The 21,897-nt window shown below is 42.1% G+C and overlaps 1 protein-coding gene across 1 annotated transcript in view; it reads right to left on the bottom strand.

Moving 5' to 3' along the window:
* tln1 (talin 1) overlaps positions 1-21,897 on the bottom strand; it is a 152,722-nt gene that overhangs the window by 24,823 nt on the left and 106,002 nt on the right. Inside the window, exons 32-47 of the mRNA XM_060908652.1 lie at positions 21,034-21,127; positions 19,314-19,403; positions 19,063-19,185; positions 13,821-13,964; positions 12,871-13,032; positions 10,222-10,362; positions 9,693-9,874; positions 8,042-8,174; positions 7,694-7,795; positions 7,379-7,549; positions 6,843-7,088; positions 6,553-6,672; positions 6,246-6,392; positions 5,866-6,032; positions 5,511-5,694; positions 2,471-2,596 (exon numbers count right to left, since the gene is read on the bottom strand). Coding sequence (XP_060764635.1) covers positions 2,471-2,596; positions 5,511-5,694; positions 5,866-6,032; positions 6,246-6,392; positions 6,553-6,672; positions 6,843-7,088; positions 7,379-7,549; positions 7,694-7,795; positions 8,042-8,174; positions 9,693-9,874; positions 10,222-10,362; positions 12,871-13,032; positions 13,821-13,964; positions 19,063-19,185; positions 19,314-19,403; positions 21,034-21,127 — 2,332 coding nt within the window. The remainder of the gene's footprint in view (positions 1-2,470; positions 2,597-5,510; positions 5,695-5,865; positions 6,033-6,245; positions 6,393-6,552; positions 6,673-6,842; positions 7,089-7,378; positions 7,550-7,693; positions 7,796-8,041; positions 8,175-9,692; positions 9,875-10,221; positions 10,363-12,870; positions 13,033-13,820; positions 13,965-19,062; positions 19,186-19,313; positions 19,404-21,033; positions 21,128-21,897) is intronic.

Genomic DNA, 21,897 nt, shown 5'->3' with positions numbered 1-21,897 from the left:
TGTCAGCTTTTCCACAGACAGAAGATCACGAAGGCACCTGGCCCAGATGGTGCGTCACCCTCTTGTCTGAAGGTCTGTGCTGACCAGCTGGCTCCCATCTTCACCCAGATCTTTAATAGATCCCTGGAGCTGTGTGAAGTCCCCTCATGCTTCAAACACTCCACAATAATCCCGGTTCCTAAGAAAACCAATATCACAGGACTGAATGACTACAGGGCTGTTGCCCTCACATCTGTAGTCATGAAGTCCTTTGATAGACTGGTGTTGTCATATCTGAAGGACATCACAGACCCCCTGCTGGACCCTCTGCAGTTTGCCTACCGGGCAAACAGGTCAGTGGATGATGCAATAAATATGGGTCTACACTACATCCTGCAACACCTCGACACTGCAGGGACGTATGCCAGGATCCTGTTCATGGGCTTCAGTTCGGCATTCAACACCATTGTTCCAGACATCCTCCACACCAAGCTCGCCCAGCTCACTGTGCCCTCCTCCACCTGTCAGTAGATTATAAACTCCCTGACTGACAGGAAGCAGCAGGTGAGTATGGGGAGCATCATATCCAGCACTTGGACTATCAGCACTGGCACCCCCAAGGGTGTGTGCTCTCCCCACTGCTCTTCTCCCTTTATACCAACGACTGCACCTCAAGAGACCCATCTGTTAAACTCCTGAAATTTGCGGACGATACAACAGTCATCGGCCTCATCCGAGATGGTGACGAGTCTGCATACAGACGGGAGGTTGAACGGCTGGTCTGGGGGTGCGGTCAGAACAATCTGGAACCGAACACGCTCAAAACTGTGGAGATGACAGTGGACTTTAGGAGGAGCCCTCTCACCCTGCCACCCATCACCAACAACACTATGACTGCTGTTGAAAGTTTCAGGTTTCTGGGGTCCACAATCTCTCGGGACTTGAAGTGGGAGACCAACAGTCACTATCATCAAAAAGGCTCAGCAGAGGTTGTACTTTCTGCGCCAGCTCGGGAAGCTCAACCTGCCTAAGGAGCTGCTGACACAATTCTACTCTGCCATCATTCAGTCTGTTTTTTGCTCTTCCATTACTGTTTGGTTTGGATCGGTCACCAAACAGGACAAGAACAGACTGCAACGGACAATAAGGTCTGCAGAGAAAACTACTGGTGTCAACCTGCCCTCCATCCAAGACCTATACTTGTCCAGAGTCAGGAAACAGGCAGGTAACATCGCTGCGGACCCATCACACCCGGGTCACAATCTGTTTAATCTTCTCCCCTCAGGGAGGCGATATAGATCACTGTATGCAAAAACAACCAGACACAAGAATAGTTTCCCCCCCCCTCAGGCTCTGTGATGAACAGCTAAAATCCAGATTCATATATCAGTAATATCACTTGCAAAATATCTGCACACTCATACTGTCATTCTGTGCTCATTGTTACTTATATTTATACTTATTTATATTTATTTCATCTTTGCACTATGCACCATATTGCACCAAAAGGGAAAATCCTTTCTGTGATGAACAGCTAAAATCCAGATTCATATATCAGTAATATCACTTGCAAAATATCTGCACACTCATACTGTCATTTTGTGCACACTGTATACTTTATTTCATACTTGACTTACTTGGATTACTTTGCACTATGCACCTATTGCACCATTTTTTTCTTTTTTTTTTTGTGTTTGTGTGTATACGCTTTATCATCTGTTTTGTACTATGAGAGCTAAGTGAAACCGGAGTCAAATTCCTCATGTGTGTCCACATACCTGGCAATAAAAGTGATTGATTACTACAGATGTTGAATAAGGCCATTTGCTGCATTTGTATTATTTCATCCCTAATGCATTAAGGTGGCAAGAAATTCCATTAATCCTTTGACAAGGCAGCTGTTAATTGAAAAGCATTCCAGGTGACTACTGTACCTCATGAAGCTGATTAAGATAATGCCAATAGTGTGTAAAGCGTCAAGGTAAATGCTGGCTACTTTGAAGAATCTAAACAAAACGTGGTTCATGTTTTAACACTTTTTTTTGCCACATAATTCCACACGTTATTTAATAGGTTTGATGTCTTCAGTATTGTTCTACAACGTAGAGACTACTCAAAATACAGAAAAACATCCAAACTTTTGACTGGTACTGTAGATCTCACTTGAAGAATAAGCTGATGACCAATGTACACCTAAAAAAAAAAAAGGGGCAGTTCTAGCTTTAGGTCTGGGTGGCTATCCATCGTCATGCAGAAGAGGATGGGCTTCCTTTCTGAATCTGCTTCTGCTCAAAATTTCTCTCTTACCCTGTTTCAGGGAGGTTTTTTTTTTTGCCACTCTCATGCCTGACTTGCTCTGTAGCAATCTATATCTCAACCCAGGTTTCTGTGAAGCTGCTATTATCAGCAGTGTGTGCTGTTAAAAGTGCTATATAAATAAATTTTTATTGAGCTGGTCAGTGATCAGTGTATTTTAGCACCAGTGAACTACCTTTGCAGAACTCTTCAGCTGGAGCATAGCCGGGTCATCATGAGGCTTGCCAGCAGCTGCCTTGGTGGTTCTGATGAGGTCACCCAGAGCTTTAGCCACATCTTTGACTGCGTTGATCAGGACCACCTGCAGCACAGAGCACAGCTTTGTTATTGTGAAGAGCACAGAGAGGTGGTCAGCACTGACATCTACTGTTCACACACATTCCCCAACACAGAAGTAGTAGTGTACTAACAAACGCTGCATTATGGACATAAACACAATCAAGTGAGCAGCAGTCAAGAATAAAAAATAAATAAATGAAGGAATTCATGAAGTGAAGCAAGCAAATAAATGCTGAAGAAAGTTAACAACTTTTAAATCTGACTAACATTCTGCTGATTTAACATTTTTAAAGGCAAGGTGGCACGCATTAATTTATCTAAACAAAATGAATAAGAACTCATTTGTGCTAAAAATATCTGCAAAAGAAGAGATTTTTTTGATGTTAGCATGCAAGATGGTAATATTCAACAATTATTACTATTAAAAACTAATGCAGGGCGGCACGGTGGTGTAGTGGTTAGCGCTGTCGCCTCACAGCAAGAAGGTCCGGGTTCGAGCCCCGTGGCCAGCAAGGGCCTTTCTGTGTGGAGTTTGCATGTTCTCCCCGTGTCCGCGTGGGTTTCCTCCGGGTGCTCCGGTTTCCCCCACAGTCCAAAGACATGCAGGTTAGGTTAACTGGTGGCTCTAAATTGACTGTAGGTGTGAATGAGTGTGTGAATGGTTGTCTGTGTCTATGTGTCAGCCCTGTGATGACCTGGCGACTTGCCCAGGGTGTACCCCGCCTTTCGCCCGTAGTCAGCTGGGATAGGCTCCAGCTTGCCTGCGACTCTGTAGAACAGGATAAAGTGGCTAGAGATAATGAGATGAGATGAAAAACTAATGCCTTTCAGGAACTGTGTACTATACTGGGTGTTTTTCTTGCCTTTTATTTTGCATTATATTGCCTTTACTTTGTATTATTTCTTCCGCCCATTTATTTACTGGTAATTGGCATTCATGGTGGACAGCAAACTAAGAATTTCATTGTGCAAGAGGACATGTCCTTACTGTGCATATGACAAACACTTTGAACTTGAATATAGTAAAATATGAGGTTAATGATAAGGGAGCAGGGTTTTGATATAAATGCAGGGACTCCTGTAGTGAATAAGCAGCCTTGTTAAACTGAGTTAAAATGTTAAACAGCAACTGAGCAGGAGCCTCACTGTCTGAGCATTCTTATACCAAACAAACCTTTTCTAAAGATCAGCCAATGCAAGAATGAACAAAAACCCAGAATGAATGACTTCGTGGCATTCAGGGCCACATACAGCCTGATGGTCATTAAAAATGTATGTAAAAACCTGTACCTGCCTTATACATCATCACTATATATTTTTGCATTAGTGGCAACTTGTGCTTCTCAATCCAGTAAACAACTATTTCCAGCATTTTCAAATGTTTTTCCGAGAATTTCTGAATGCTGCCATAGGAACAAGAGGAAGCAGACTTGGGTGCCAAAATGCAGTGTGTGCTGTCTGTATACAAGACCGTAAAGAGAACCATGCTAGCCAACATGTGCATCTTTCTTCATTCTCATGGGACACACATGAGCACACACACGTACACATGCTGATGAGTAGAGGAAAAACACACACACACACACAAGCAGTACCCACATCCTGACCGACAGGAAAGCCACAGGAAAAAAAAATAAAAGTTGTTTGTTGAGGACACTCACAGCAGTGTGAAGCAGGAAACAGAAAGAAAAAGGAACTGAGTGCAACAACAGTCTGTCTGCACAGTGATGTAACCAAGACAGACTTTCAAGAAAAAGGGTGACTTGTTTCAGTGACAGCATCAAGAAAATTAAATGCTACAAGTCACTAAGAATAATTCTGCTCAAATGTACGGGGTGGGGGGGTGGGGGTGGGGAGGGACACGACAACTTTATACATCTCAGCATGTAATAAAATTTCACAAAGCTAGTTAAGAAGAGGCATAAGCTTATACAACTGGCACCATTGGTAAATATGAGTAACAATATGCATTTGTGGATAACTGTCATACTCTCAAACTAAAAATGAGAGAAATAAAGTAAAATTATTCTTCAAGAAAAAAAATACTTTAAAGTGAGACTGCCTTTCAATTTCATAAGATTAGTGAAATTTAGTTCCCTCTGAAATTTGGTCATTGTGACGTTTATTTCAATAATATCTCAAAATATCAGGCCATTCTGTGGCTGGGAAGTTAGTTAATTTGAGGGGATTCCTGAGCAAATAATGTGCATGAAATCACCCGCTTCGTGCAGTCAAGCGGACAGTGGAAGTCCGTGTGTGCATGCGCAGGTCTACCTTGACCGTGCACTGACTGTTACATCATTCTGTCGCTAAACGAACAGCTGATCTCACTGAGGTGCTCGGTGACCGCTGATATTTATTAGTTTGGTCCTGCGTTTCATTTCCTTCGCAACATATCTTTTCTTCTCACTTCCCGTTACTGTAGTCGGTCTCATGTTTCATTCGCACACTCGCGTCCTCCAATTTTCTCTCCTGTTTCAAATTTGTATCCCACAATGCCTTGCACAAATGGGGAAAGCCCACCACGTGATGCATGACGTAGTATCTTGAATTGGGTCATGGTGAAGCAGGAAAAAATAGCGGAGAAACATTAATTCTTCTATTAGAGAAGAAAAAAATAATAAAATTGGAAGTCTGTGATTCAAATTCAGTAGCTTTCGGTTCACTAAACAAAAATAATTGGATGTCAGGGAAAATTCTTTTCATGACCTACACTTAAAATCTGAAAGGCTGTCTAGCTTTAAACCTTTTTTTCTTTGAATAAATTCCCATCAATTAAACTTTTCATATTTTCAGTCTGAAATTAAGCCAAGATTACCAGTAAGACAGATGACCCCCCCCCCAATCATTTTTAAAGTTTCCAATGAACCTGGAGCTCACTATATAAAGGAATAAAGTAGTACATTTTTCAGACAGAAAATGAAGGACAGCCATACCTGTGTCTCAGGGTCCTCAGAGCCGAGGCTGGCAGCCCCCAGCTTGACCACATCGGCCAGTTTGGTAATGGTGTTGACGGAGGACTGGGCAGCCTGGGCCAGCTTCTCCTGACTGGCTCCTGCTCCAGACACCAGCAGCTTGGTATCTTCTACCAGAACTTTAGCAGTCTTCAGGATATTCTCTCTGGATGAACAAAAACAACATGTTGAATTGTTGGCTATTTGGATTGAATTTCATTTTAAGCGTGACCTAGGTACTGTATTTTCTGAGCAGCAACTGATACTTGATATTATTATGAATAATACATATCATTATGAATCCAAATGTTTTAGGAGATCAGAAATGCTTGAAAACCTGTGATCAGCAAAGGTCTCTGCATTCTCCCTGTTAAGTGTACCCGCTGTGGCAAACATGATGGTGGTGTCAAGATCAGCAATAATGCCAGCTACAGCACTGGCAGCTGTGATACAAGCCTGGGTACCACGGTTACCGGCCTGCAGCGCTGCCAACACATGAGACACCTGAGAGAAAGAAAAGTTTTTGATTTTATAGACTACACCATTCTAACAATACTTTAATAAATGTATGAAGAAGCAAAAGGGTAAATACACAAACTACCCATAAAAGTACACAATTTAATAAATCACAAAGTCTAAACTATTTCCGGTTATCTCTGAGACAACCGACTACAACAGTCTGATGAAATATTCGGCTAGAAGGGAATTTTCACTCACTTTCTCGGACACTTTGCGGGCGGCGTCAATGAGCTCTTTCTTGGTGATTGAATCGCTGGGACTGCACTGCAGAGCTCCTGCCTTGGTGACCAATCCAGTGCAACTGTAGCCTAGTTCTGTTACCTGCTTCTTAATATGAGAGCCAATCTACAAGAGTGCAGGGAGGATGAAAATGGCTTTATTAAACACGTACATGCACCAACAGGCACAGTGAGGTTGCAGATGCTTTTACACACAAAATGCATGCACTGAAGAGAGAAGTAAATTCTAATGGGCCCATTAAGAGAGAAACCGTGTTATTCGTTACCTCGTCGTTCTCAGCAGTGATGGCAGCACATTTAGCTTCTGATGCCAAGTCACCAAACTCGGTGGTCAGCTGATTGGCTAGTCCTCCAAGTTCATCGGGGTTGGCGTTTGACTTAGTGACCTGGTGAGGCAGCAAAAGAAAACCAGAAATGCTGCCTTTTTAGAGTGTGACGCACATAGCCTGAACTTTATTTTGTAAAATTAATTTAAAAAAAAAAGCCACTTCCTCAATTGCATAACTGCACTCACTTGGAATTAGTTAAAAGGAATATTTAAACACCAAGGACATACCATCTCCTGCACAGTGACTGCAATAGCCTTGGCCGTCTTCACCATAGTAGTCTGGTAATCCACAAAGGTTCCTTCAGGCTCCACTCCAGAGTCCTCCATTCTGTTGAGTGCCTGAGTGATGGAGTCCACCATGCCTCCTACAGCTCCTGCAGCACTGGCTGCTTCAGCCATCGTACCTCCAAGGTCATCAACAGCCTCCTTCATCATCTGCACAGACTCCTCCAGGGCTTCCTGGGTGTGAGCCGCCTGGGTGCAAGACCAAAGAGATGAACAATAAAGCTCAGCAGTTTTACTACTGATTCTAGAGCTGGGGATTTAATAATATTAAAATAGCTTTTATGGACAGGAACAGGGTATGCAACATAAACTGGCTATAATGTAGGGAAAGAATCAGGGCAGCCAAAAATATCACTTCTCTGCAAAGAAGAGAGCTTTACTCCTAAACGCTCAAATTCCAGGACTTTGAACATGTTGTTCAGGAGGATTCAGAGAATTTAAGACTATTTGACAGGTGAAATCTTTAAAAATAAACACACCTTAGGGTTGCCGCCTGCTTCTTTGGCTGTATAGAGCATCTGTAAGGCAGACTCTGCCAGAGTCTTTGTCTGGTCCAGTACACTCATCTGCTGCTGGCTGTTCAGTATTTTTGATGCCGTGCCAATGGCTGCCATGATGAGCGGCTCGAAGTAGCTCGCCATCTGAGACACCTGCGAGACCAAGAACAACCAGGACCTTGAGCATGGTACCACTGTACAGAAACCTTTGTGATTGGAAGGAGGAAAAGTCCGAGGGTCATTAGTAAAGATGATCGAGTTGTATAAAAGTACCACAGGCTGCATGCTGAATCATACCTTGTGTCCCAGCTGTGAGGCATCAGAGCGGGCTGCAATGGCCACTGGATCGATCAGGTTGCTAATCTCCTGCACTGACGCTGCCATCTGCTCATGCAGAGCCTGAAACAACAAACATATTCTCTGCTAAATCCAATTATCATTGCTGACTCCGAGGAAAACAATTTAAATTACTGCTAATTGGAACAGACACTAATCTACTGTTATAACGCCGATAACATACGAGAAATTCCCAAACAGAGCTCGAGCTTTGTAGGATGTCATTCAAGTTTTAAACTTTTTCATGTTTGTTCTTCCCAATACTGTATGTATTGTGTGTACTGTATATTCTGCAAGGATGACACACACCTCATGGGAGATGTCGTCTCTGGGTGACAGTTGTTGGCTAATGGCAGCAAGAGAAGCCTGGTCCACTTCACGGATGCAATTATTGAGAACATCAATGGCCTCGTCACACTCTCTTTGACCTGGAGCCTTATCTCTGTAAGCATTCGACCAAGAGTCAAGCATGAGCACTGAACTCCAGAGGGACTAAACTTACAATAGTTAGGCAACAGTTACTAAAGACTGAGAGAAGAATCTGAGAAACTGAATATACACATCTCACTGTTAAAAGGTCCCATGGCATGGTGGTTTGTTGATGCTGTAAACGGGCTCGTGGAGGCTTCCGGATGTTATATCCACAGCCTTTCTCGAAATGAACCCTCGGCACGTAAATATAGCCTCCTGGGAGAAAGCCCCATTTCAGCGCTTTTCCCAGTGCGTCGTTTTGCTAATGAGAAGCAGGAGGCGGGGAAGGGTAGAGGGTGGGGGCGGGCCATGGGGGGAGGGGGAGGGGCTTGACCAAGCTGCGCGCGCACATACTCGCTGCTATCAGCGCCTGTAGCCACGCTGCTAAGACAAAACCCCGTTCTCCCTCGGACTCCTTTTGTAAACTCAACGTGACACAGAAAACAGAGAGTGAGAGTGTTCGGAGTGGTAGTTTACGAACGTATAATACCCTAGGCTTGAACATGCACTCCGTAACCAAAGAGGATAGAAGCAGCAACTACAGCAACATAGCGCTTATCCAACAGAAGACATGCATTGCGGAGCAACAGTCAAACATAAGCTCATAAGTTACAGTCAATTTCCAGACTAAACTCAGTTTAACAGAGCATGCTGCATGCTCTTTAGTTTTGTAGCGCAGATTACCTGGCTAACTGCAGGAAGCGGTTAGCTGCACAGCTAATGTAGCCATTGCTAGGCTAACGCACCGATTTTAAAACATGGCAAAACGACCAGTTATACACTTACTTGTTCGGTGTTTGTTGCTGATGCGGCAGGGATGCTTGGTACGGACAGTTGATGTGCAAAACCTGCCCTGTACTGTCCCAAGTTGTGGAAACATTCCTCAGGAAAATGCTTCCGACAAACATACACCGTCTTAGGTAGACTCGACGGCGTATTATTGAAGTAAATAAAATTAAGCCACTGCGTCTTCAGGGGCTCTCCCGTCGGCAGTAAAAACAGACTCTTTTCTGTGTTGTCACATCCATGTACAGCGCAATTTCCATGTTGTTGTGTCCTCTATGGTCTCCTCACTACAACTGGGGGGGGCAATCCATACAGTGGGTGGGAATCCAGAGGGGGGGGCGTGGGGATCAGCTCCCTTGCTGACGTAGTAAAGGGAAGAGCTTATCAACGTGCCGTTTTGACGCGCCATTCTCAAATGTTGGGCATAGTTTGGTTTACACATTATGACATTTCTAGCCACTGGGGTGACTTAAGAAGGCCAGAGGAACTCATTTTAACGTTAAAAAACCTGAGAAAGTGAAAATTTCATGCCATGGGACCTTTAAATATCTAGAAGTAGCAGAATCAGGAAAGCTGAAGAAACATGTAAAATGCTAAAGTTTACAAAAAACCACCTACACAGCTGCATGCTAGTTTTTGGGACATGCATTAATTTGGTCTAGTTTAGCACTGTTACTAGCTAGCCTTTAAAGCATGGCAGTACCTCATGTTGGTGATGAGCTTTTTGATGGAGTCGGACACGGTCCTGGAGTGACCAGCCAGTACTGACCACTTGGGTGGGTCTTTGGGGTTCACAGCCAGTGAGCGTGCGGTCTCTATCAAACCTGTTGAGCTCTCCAGCATAGTTTTAGCTGCAGCCACAATGGGCTCCATGGCAGCCAGACCCTACATTCAAGTGAACATGCACACACGTATTGTGTTACACACACACACAAACAAAAATTTATTTATATATATATATATATATATATATATATATATATATATATATATATATATGTATAAAACCACCTGAAGTGATATGGGCCCAGCTTAATGTTACACAACACTCAGACGATTACTTAACATAAATGGCTTGTTTACCTTTCAAAACAACCGGACAAACCTCAATTAGAAGGGTGTACTAGACTACATTCATAAATGACAGTTAAAAACAAATGTTCAGCCTGTCTTCTAATCAGTGTTCGATAAAACACATACTTATGGATGTTTAATATAAAAAGTTATGGTACCTCTGGGCTGATCTGTGCAGGCACACTGGCAAACTCTGGGTTGGAAGCAAAGGCAGTGAGGTTATCCACAGCCTCGATCAGCGGCCCTGTGGCGGCCTTGCACTTCTGCCTGTTTTCCTGGTTAAAGGCTCCATCCAGGGCCTGAGCACACATGGTCATCTCCACTTATACACTTGCATGAATTCTCCTTTCACACACCTCAAACGTTCAAAATCACAGAGAACCCTGAAACTACCTGTTTATGTTAAAGTAGGCTTGACAGCACGCCGCTGTGCTGATGAACCTCCCATACGTTTGTTTGGGAGAACAGCAGGTTTTTAATTTGACCTTTAAAGACATTTAAAAGTGCTTAATCTACATAAAACTTGTGTATATTCAAGAATAAACAACATTTATGGAATATTTTGTTAATTTTGCACGCCATTGTGATGAGCTTTTACTTTAAGTGTTTAACTTTGTGTATTGCAATATGCCAAATTCATGGGTGCCGCCATCTTGGGGTTTTTAGTAATATTTGTCACTGTTGTGCGTGTTTTGTTGTTACTTCCAGCTCGCTCACCGTTTGTTCAATCAGGTTGAAACTCATGATTCCCACCTAGTGGTCGAATCTCTCATGTTGACAATTTTTCCAATAAAATCAGCGGAACACTGTTTAGTGCCCATGAAAGATAGGATTACTGATGAAAATTTTGTATCCTTCCTAAAAATCGACGGTTTTCCTCATATTTTTTTCATGGAGAAAAAAAAAAAAATGAGAAGGTGTATAAATATCAGTAATACTGTTTTGAAGAAAATTAACAAAAGTTTGACCCTCATACACAACGCAATCAAGCACCACCACCTTTAGTCATGCTTGGTGTCCACAATTTAAAGTGAACATACCCGCTAAATTCTGACTTATGTTTAAACACAATTTCATTGATGCATTACTTTTAATCCGTCTAGGTGCATAACCGTGATATGCAAGGAGAAGCCTTTATCTGTAATTCTTACCCTGATACTCAAAATTCAAAAATCTCTATTTTTGGCATTTTGGTCTATTAATTTCTGATTGAGGTTTTTTCTCATGAATGGAAAATTAAACCAATGGAAAACGATTGCTGGTTTGTGACCGGGGCAACAGACAGAAATGGAAATTTTTGTAAAAATACTGGATTTTCAAATGTTCCTAACTGATTTTTTTTTTTTACGACATATTTACAAAAACATTTTTCAATTCAGATTAGGGATGTTAACCGATGACCGTTTGACCAATGGTTGACCGAATCAACGTCAACCGGTTAATTTTTTTTGGCTGTCGGTTAAAAAAAAAAAAAATCAATCGTTTTGAAGCTGCCGATTTTGGAGCAGAGAACCTGGAATCTGTGTTGTAAATGCTTGGGGCATGCCATGCGGTGTAAGGATGACAGGTGACAAATCAGAAACACCCATTCAGTCATGTCCCGCCCTCCCACCCCAGTTGAAGACAGCTGACAAATCAGAAACACCCATTCAGTCATGTCCCGCCCTCCCACCCCAGTTGAAGACAGCTGACAAATCAGAAACACCCATTCAGTCATGTCCCGCCCTCCCGCCCCAGTTGAAGACAGCTGACAAATCAGAAACACCCATTCAGTCATGTTCCACCCTCCCGCCCCAGTTGAAGACAGCTGACAAATCAGAAACACCCATTCAGTCATGTCCCGCCCCAGTTGAAGACAGCTGCTACTCGGCGAAAGAAAAGTGTAGACAGGCTTTTTAGCTTACAAATTACTATTCTGTTTTTTTTTAAAATTATTATTAGAAGGCACATGGAGTTTAGTCCTGCCTTGGCCAGTGCATTCTGAAAGTACCGTATGTTTCGGTCTGTAGCCAACAATGCATGTTATTGCAGATCATATTTCTCCACACAAACTAAAGGCGCAGATGCCGACTTTTCGAGGGAAGGGGAGAGAATGAAATGACAGCGGTGTCTGGAGGGGGAGTGACAAATGCAGCTTTTATGTCTGTGACGGCTTCAGAGCAACTTCAATACCATGCAGTAATGGCGTGTTGATATTGGTAACGGCGTTATAACGATTGTAGCTAATTAATTAGATTACCCGGCGTTATAACAGCCTTTATTTTAACGCCGTTATTCCCATCACTGAATGTTATGTACTACTTCTAGCACTTGACTTTATTTTCAACGCCATCATGGCCAACTGAAACCGTCTCTAAGCTGGAGCCATTTGTCCTCCGCTCCAATACAAACCCCTCGACGTCAGTGCCGCGTTTGACTAAATGTTTCGCGCTGTAGAAAAAGGTAATGTGAGTGGAGGGCAGCGACTGGGACTGAATGTGCGGATGCTCGCGGTTAGATTTAGAATGGATTCTAATAATTCCAATTCTAGAATTTTAAACTCATAAGTTAACCGACTTTAACTGGCTAATGAGGCTCGGTGCTCGGTCAACGATTTTTTTTTAGTTTTCGCCATCCCTAATTCAGATCTTCTCACTCTAACTTGATACATTACACATCATTATGACAACTAATTTAAAAAAAATGGCCTGTCATTGCTAGTTAAAGCTTCTCAAAACTTGCGCAAGAATCTTGTTCTTCTTTTGACTTTTTGATAAAACTACAATCTTAATACATAAACAAAAGCATTTGTTGAAGTGAATACTCACTTTGATTGACTTGACAAGGTTGGCTGTGCTATTCGCCACTTCTTTGGCACTCTGGACAAACTGTCGCTTAGCAACAGGGTTTGATGTTTTGGAGGAGGCGAGGCGGCAGGCATTGCATAGGGCGGAGGTGTGTTTGGCAACAATCGTGGCAGCAGAGAGGACCTTGGGAAATGCAGAGGTGTGAAAAAATATCTGAAAGTTCTGATGACAGATTTGACCTTTGAGGATGACTGTTGAAGTATACATCAACAATAGCGTATCTATTTTTAACTTGCAGGGCAAAAAAAGAAAGAAAAAAAAATCAAAACAAATAAAAACAATAAGATAAAAACACCAAGACAATTCAAAAAGTTTCTCTGTTGAAGGCACAGAATGAGAACAGTCCACAGCTTAGTCTTTTTAGTCAAAATTAGTCTTAATTCTACTGATTCTGCTTAATAAACAGACTTTCCTATTGATTGCTGAAACAATGAAATACTGAAAAAGTGTCTTGTGATCAACGATGAATTTGCCTGACTGATGAAAGCAAAAGGCAATAACAGATGAAGGGAGGGAGGGGGGAAAAAAAAAAGACAAAAGCAAGATGTCAAGGTCAGCTTTTCCTTAAAACATCTGGTATGTATTTTGACTGCTTACACTTCTAGTCTGTGCACAAACAAATGAACAAGATACAATATGTCTGGCTCCATTTCCGTGTCATGTAAGAGGATTGCAGAAATTCCATCAGCATTTGTAATTTTGAGGATTATCTCACTAAACACTTGGGTGAGTGACACCTTTGGGTCTTTGCCTAATCGTCTAGAGTGGAAAAATATCAAATGTGAGATGATTTACATTTTCAAAATCTGTCATGGGATTAGTCATGCAATGACAGTATGTACAAAAGGTTAAAATCACTGCTATCTGTTCTAGATGTGGAACGTGATGAGAACATTTATGCTGAATGGTACCTGGGACTGAGTGCAGGCGGGGTCCACCAGGTTCTGACAGGCCATCTGGATGGACTGTTTGGCTTTGGCAAACTGAGCCGGATCCACCAAACCCTTCTGTCCAGCATGGCTGTTCGGGTCAGACACCCCCACCAGATAAGCACCCTGCAAAAGAGAGTTCAGTTAAATCAAGAGTTAGTGGTTTTAAAAAAAAAAAAAAAAAAGGTATAGACTATCAGGAACTAGCACAACCTGCTTCCAGCTGAAATGATGTTTGTAAATTACTGAAAGAAGGTCTTAACCATATTTCTTACCAGTGGGAGGGAGGTTAAGGAACCCCATTTGGGGCTTAAAATAAATAAACTGACATATCAAAAGACAAATAAAACGCCTAGTATATTTTCCGTTGTTCCATTAAAAGACGATGTGTATTTGTGGACTAAAGGCAGTGCAGTTATCCTACAGACTTAATCAGCAGCCCTGTAGTGACCTTGGGCTTCTGTCTACTCTCCTGGTTAAAGTCTCTGTCCAGGGCCTGAGCATACACAGTCACATCCACTTATAGACAGTGTGTAAATTCTCCATGCGTACATCTCAAAGGTTCAAATCATGGATAACTTCAAAAACACTTTTCACGTTAACAAAGCTTCTCAAAAAAAAAGGTTTTAAGGAGACGTAAAGTCTGATTCTTCTTTTGACCTTTTTTGGAGTCAAATCCTGTAGAAGGAAGATTTTTTCCCCCCCACAGGCTTAGCTTTGTTCTGTTCTCACTAGAAAAGCCACATCATCCAGTTCAGCTTCTCTCACCATCTGCCTTGGCAACAACTCTCACACATACACACACAAGCTACTCCAAATCACTTTCCTCACTATTGTTCTAGTAGAAATCAATGTTCTAATAAGAGTGGGAAATGCTGAGCCACAAAGGCAGAATGAACACATTTATAGCAGAGAAAGAGAGCGCGAGCGCATTTAAACATGACTCATCCTTCTCCCCTATCAAAGCCATTATGAACTTCCACTGTGTGCACGCGCAGGGGGTGGCAAAATAAATAAATAAATAAGTCGAGAGACACAACAGGATGGAACAAAAGAGGAAAAAAAAAAAAGAAGAAATAGTCCTCCCATTGTGTTTTTCTGCCAGTTTGGTCTCTAATGATGCATTTTAAACCCTCAAGCCCCATTTCTGCCTCTCCCCTCCAAAATGATAAACCGAGTATATGCCTATGTTTACAAAAAATTTCTTTTTTTAAACACTCTTTTTATTGGGGTTTTCAGAGTTTAACATGCACACAATATTTGACATATCTGACATACCGATATACATCAATGACACATATATACACCAAAGAAAACAAAAACAAACAAGAAAAAAAAATACCCATGAGAAGCGACAGAAATAAAAGAGGATATCGAGTAGTTCAGTGCTGTCTTCATATTAACATCAGGCTAAATTGCGGGAAGTATTGGTTTACTTCTGTTGAAGTGATCTATAAAAGGGTTCCAAATTTGATGGAATTCATCTTCACACCCTCTCAATGAGAAATTTAATTTTTCCTGACTGTAGATGTTGCATAACATCTTTCAAAAGGGCAGAGTGAGTCGGGGGTCGAGCCTGTTTCCAGTTCAGTAAAATCAGTCTGCGTGCTAGAAGAGATATAAATGTTATCATGCTACATTGACAGCTAGACAGTACGAGACCAGGTTCTTTAACTCCAAAAGATAGCTGTCAGTGGGTTAGGATCAATCACTTTTCCTATGATGTCCGAGAAAGATTGGAAAATCTTTTGCCAGTATATAATTATTCTCGGACAGTGCCAGAACATATGGGCTAACGAGGCTGGTGATTGACCACATCTGTCACATGCAGGATTTATACTTGGATACATTCTACAGAGCTTTACCTTTGAAAAATGTAATCGATGAAGTACTTTAAACTGCAAGAGCCCGTGTCTTGCACAGACCGAAGAGGAGTGCACCTGCTTCAAAGCTCCTGTCCAAAGTTCATCAGTAATGACTGTTCCCAGGTCATTTGTCCAGGCTGTTTTCAAATGATCTAAGGAGGTGGCACCATTTAAACATGAAAGTGCATTGTAAAGAGTCGAGATTCCTCCTTTTGTCAATGGATTCAGTAAGAATATAGAATCCACTGGTGTACTATCTGGTATGTTAGGCAGTGGTGGCTGCTGGTTTTTAAAACAGGGGAAGCCCATTTTACGCATTCATCGTAAAACCTGTAGGCCGGATATCAAAGCATAGAAAAGTGTGCCCCATTAGCATAGTGAACTAGACAACCCTACCTAGTGGCAGAAAGTATTTTTGCTTGTACATTTCATGTTATAGTCTGGCTTGCCAGGCTAGTGCCTCATATCCTTAATCAAAAATATCAAACATCCAAAAATCACTGGCTATTCAACGAAGAGCCTTGAACATCATACCCTGATATGCAACACAGAGTCTTTAACACAACACCCAGCTGTGCAACACATCCTTGAACATCATCTGCAACACAGTCTGGAAATTCATAACCAGGTAGGCTATGCAACACACAGAACCTTGAATATTATGCCCAGGTATAACCTATAACACAGAGCCCACCATTCTCTTAACATTACTGAACAATATACACACTTCAGATTCATGAACATGAACACTATTTATACACAAATTCTGCCCTCCGCTCCTTTTCCAAAAAATGGTCTGTGACCCTGTCATACCAGCTGGTTGTGCTTTCCAGAGACTTCACCAATTTCTGTTAGCAGCTAGCACTGCAGATCCCAATAAGGCTCAAGCTAGCCTACAACCAGATTGAACTACAAATGAAATAAACGAGTGAATTCACGAATGATCAAACTGATAGAATGGATGAAAGTTAACAGAGCACAACAAGTAATATTTACATTTATTTACAGAGTAATGTACAGAGACATCAATGAGAAGAACCGTTTATATGAAAAGAAATTCGGACAGCACTTTGGCACACGACTACACTTTCTTGACATCCGCTAGGGACTGACTGATCATACTTCCGTGTTTCTCGCCGAAGTACCGCCCTCCTCATGTCTTTCAAACACTACCTCCAATAATCCTTTATCAGCCCGGCTTCTTGTCCCTCCCACTGTCTCGTTTAGTCCCAGAGAAGCCCGGCTTCCCTGGAAGTGACGATTTTGTTGATTTTAACCAATAACAACTAGCCGAAATTGGCTGTTCAGAGGCGTCTCATAGACTGCAACGGATACCCGGCTGCCAGTCAGTGTTGCCAGATACTGCTGAAGTTTTCCATCCCAAAATATATTCAAAACCCGCCAAAATGCACTTAAAACCGCCCAATCTAGCAACACTGCTGCCAGTCCATAGAGCCCATTGAAATAAGAAAGGTTACAGCCTGGCAGCAAAGGTGATTCTCGTAGCGAACTGCAAGTTCGTCAGACATCACTCAAATAAGTTACAGGATAGTTATGAACATAAATACAATCTTGGGCATATATTATGTTATGCAAGTTATTGTTTTAATGAGAATTCAACGTCGTAGACGCCGCAGTTTGGGGAGAGAATTTTAGGGGAAGCTCGGCTTCCCTTGATGTCTCTGAGAAATCGCCCCTGATGTTAGGGAAGGATTGTGTTTTTTTCCCCTGACAAAATCTCGCAGCTGCAAATACCTAAAATGATGTGAGTGAGGTAGATCAAATTTAATTCTTAATTGTTGGAATGATGGGAATTTATCCACAATAAAAAGGTCCCGAAAGGAGTGAATCCCTTTATTGTACCACTCACAAAACTTTGTATCAGAGAGCGAAGGAGCAAATAAATGATTTGCGATTAGAGGGGCCCGAAGTGATCCAAAGTGCAACCCAAAGTACTTTCTTATTGAAGACCAAATTCTGAGTGATTGTGAGACTATTGGATTGTTTACAGAATATGAATGTGTGATGGGTAAAGCCGAAAAACGTAGAGCTGATAAAGAAGTTGGGGAGCAGCATTTTTTCTCAATTTGAAGCCAAGCAGGTATATAATCTTGGGGCCAAAAGGAGAGTGCCCGTAAGTTGCATGCCCAATAGTAGAATTTGAAATGTACAAAAAATTTCTGATCTCTTTAAAACTGGAGAAGGACCTAGATAAGAAAAGAAGAGGTGCTTGAACTCAGGCTCACTGTACCGTGTGTGTAAGGACTGCATCAACACCAATCTCCGTACTGGGTATCAATCCGGTACCCTGTTCAGTTATTCATGCTCATAAAAATGCTGACACCATCGTGTGATACTATAGAAGGTAAGCTTATTGTAAATTGTTGCCCTAAAGAACAAATGACAACAATATGAATATATTTCATGATTAATAATGACAAACCACAGAAAGCAGATTTTAAAACTGTGCCCTGAGAAAATATGAGTAGGAGCCAATATAGCAACTTCCTATAACTTAATAAAGCATCTTAAAAATAACACTCAGCATGAGGAGTCCATTACTAGTGGCACACAGCAACAAACTGGCTAAGTGAGGAAAAAAAAAAAATGTCGATAGACAACACTGGGTGATTTAAAACACAGTAACTCACTTAACAAGAACGTTGTTCTTGATCGGCGTTATTGGGCATTCCTAAGGGATTCAGACACCATGAAAACAGAATAGCTATACAGAAGAGTTTTTTTTCCCCTGAAGTAAAACAGAATCCACTATCTACTGCAACCCTACTCAATGATGGAGCTCACTAATGCACTCTGTTGAAGATCAACTAGCTAAATGATCAAGAATGAGACTACTAGCCTAAGGGTATGACCAGATGTGCACTTTCCGTGACGTCCCTTATTTATCGATACCGAGCAAGTTACTTGCTTAGGTATCAGTAATGATAGTGTGCACCAAAAACATATACTCAGTCTGGGGGGAAAAAAAAAAAAAAAGGTATTGATGCATAGTTTGTGTAAACCTCTACAAAAAGTCATTTAAAAGTAAAACTTAAAAAACAGAAACAAGCATTCCATAAACACATGAAGAGAAACACAGTGGGTGGCTGTGTTTGCTTATTTGCACCTCTTTTCTAATTCCAGATGTGCGAGATACCAGGGGACTGACACACTTCAGTCCACACCGGTCTAATTAGGTTGAAGAAATGAGGTATGAATCATCAGGGGATGTAATGAACCTCTCGGATATGATGGCTGCAACAAAAATACCAACTAAAAGACCCATGTTGGTGTTGGTGTGTGTGTGTACACACACACACACACACACACACACACACAAAACAGTGATGCTTGTTTACCTGAGCAGCAGCTTCGGTGAGGCCGCACAGGGCCTTGGATGCAGAGCTGACCGCATCTCCAAACTCGGGCAGGTTACTGTTCTTTGCATTGTGCGAGATGCCTGCCATAGCTTCACCCAAAACCTGCAGACCAAACACCACACTGTCTCACACACACGACTAAAAATACTTCACGGTCAGTGTCATTTATAGACCCAACACAACATGCAGGAAAAGAAGATAAGAATGAAGTGGGAGGATTCAATGTGCACCTTGGAGTTCTCCATCACACTGTCAATGCAGTCAAAGTAGCCAGTGTCATTCACAGCCTCAGTTGGGTTCTCCAGCATGCCCCGCACCGTCTACACACACGTTTAAAAAAATAAAGAAATTAAAAAAAACAAACAAACAAAAAAAAACACTGCGTACACACAAACTAAAATAAATCTAGACTTTAGCTTGTTACACCATCTTATTTGTCAATAGCTTAATTTTTGTCTTCTTTCATGATGGTGTTTCTTAAAGGAACAGTCCACCGTACTTCCATAATGAAATATGCTCTTATCTGAATTGAGACGAGCTGCTCCGTACCTCTCCGAGCTTTGCGCGACCTCCCAGTCAGTCAGACGCAGTCAGACGCGCTGTCACTCCTGTTAGCAATGTAGCTAGGCTCAGTATGGCCAACGGTATTTTTTGGGGCTGTAGTTAGATGTGACCAAACTCTTCCACGTTTTTCCTGTTTACATAGGTTTATATGACCAGTGATATGAAACGAGTTCAGTTACACAAATTGAAACGTAGTGATTTTCTATGCTATGGAAAGTCCGCACTATAATGACAGGCGTACTAACACCTTCTGCGCGCTTCGGCAGCGCATTGATACGGAGCTCAGATATCAATGCGCTGCCGAAGCGCGCAGAAGGTGTTAGTACGCCTGTCATTATAGTGCGGACTTTCCATAGCATAGAAAATCGCTACGTTTCAATTTGTGTAACTGAACTCGTTTCATATCACTGGTCATATAAACCTATGTAAACAGGAAAAATGTGGAAGAGTTTGGTCGCATCTAACTACAGCCCCAAAAAATACCATTGGCCATGCTGAGCCTAGCTACATTGCTAACAGGAGTGACAGCGCGTCTGACTGCGTCTGACTGACTGGGAGGTCGCGCAAAGCTCGGAGAGGTACGGAGCAGCTCGTCTCAATTCAGATAAGAGCATATTTCATTATGGAAGTACGGTGGACTGTTCCTTTAACTTCAACAAACCCCAAAATATTGACACATACTGTACACGAGGTGATCGTTTTTAGCATAATGGTGCATAGGAGAGCATTATAAAAGGGAACACTGGTATAAAGTTCCACTATTTCTACTGTGTTTAACCAAAACTACAATGGTGACTGATGCACTTCCCTTACTAGCTTCAAATATAAACTTAAGCTCTAAATGTTGGTTTCACTTCCTAGCACCGAGTTTAAGCTCTTACAGAAGGAGCCAGCATTCTCAAGATTTAAGTAGCAATTACAAAAATATGACATTTCAACTCATGTCAGAGTGGATCTGTCAGGCAACACACTCCGCTACCACACAATAAAACAGAGCAACTGTGGGTCTTTTAAACCAAACTAAAGGAATACAAATTGGATTGGCTATTTTTTTTTTGCACTGCTGCCTGATTGGTTTGCGCTTCAGCACCTCCTACTACAAATTAATATCACTCTACACTGCCCACTTGCACATTAGTACAGTCCGCAAAACGTGAGTGCTGAGCAGTATGCCATGAGAACTATAATGTCTGGAAATATGACAGTTTCTTCCTATACAACAGAATTCTGTACGTGAATGAACAACCAATGACCACTCAAACAACTTTTTCTACCTCACACTGCAAATCTGACATACACTGGCTTGTATCACACAAACAAACTCTTAAGACAAAGAAACAGCGAGAAAGAAAGCACAAAAAAAAAAATGTGAAATGAGAGAAATACCTCAAGCTCCCTTAGCGCGTTGTCACATTCCTTCTGACCCGGTGCTTGCTGGGTACACATGGTGATGAGCTGGTTGATGCTGTCAGTCACGGCACTGTTAAAACCAACCGAGAAAGCAGGAGATGTGAGAGATACAAGATATGCATGAGATGAGGCAGAGAGGGAATGTGTGGGAGAAGGAGGGAGAGTTAGAGACATGGCGATGAGGAAAACACAAAGATTGGGGAGAGGGAGAGATACGGGAGTATAGAGAACACAGTCCGCCCACATGCGTTACCACGCACTAGCTTCTCTCTCACTCTGTGCTTCTCTCTCTCTTTCTGTCAGTGACTCAGCTAAGCTCTTGAGTGGCAGCACAGGAGTTCGGTAGTCCTGGCTCTGAAAGGCCCGTCATACCCACTCACACACACACACACACACACACATTATATAATTGTTCCCTTTTCCTCTTGAACATCTAAAATCAACAGGAGCGAACTTGCAGGCTGTAGGAAGCCGAAATGGAAAAGATGACTCCGCGCATGTGCACACACGACATGCATTTATGGGATCATGTTGGAGGCCAATGTCAGTTTTCAAGTCGCTGTGCAACACTTCCTAAACAATACTGACTGTGCAAAAAGAAGTCCCAAACTCTTAAAAACTGAAAAGAACAATCACTTAAGTGTCAAGAATTTAATGCCGCTTTTCCACTACCAACGCGGCTGAGTTGGGCTGAGTCGAGCTGAGTGGGGTTGTTGGGGTTGCATTTCGACTACAACCGCGCTGAACCGTACTGGCTGGAAGTGGGTGGACCAGGGGTGATAGAATTCCCTTTACTGTCTATCTGCGCATCTCAGAATGACACAGGACAATGGGCGAACT

The sequence above is a fragment of the Neoarius graeffei genome, chromosome 25 (genome assembly GCF_027579695.1).
Source record: "Neoarius graeffei isolate fNeoGra1 chromosome 25, fNeoGra1.pri, whole genome shotgun sequence".
Lineage (NCBI taxonomy): Eukaryota > Metazoa > Chordata > Actinopteri > Siluriformes > Ariidae > Neoarius > Neoarius graeffei.
Note: the sequence above shows the minus strand (reverse complement) of the source record. Positions and strands in the feature narration are given on the sequence as shown.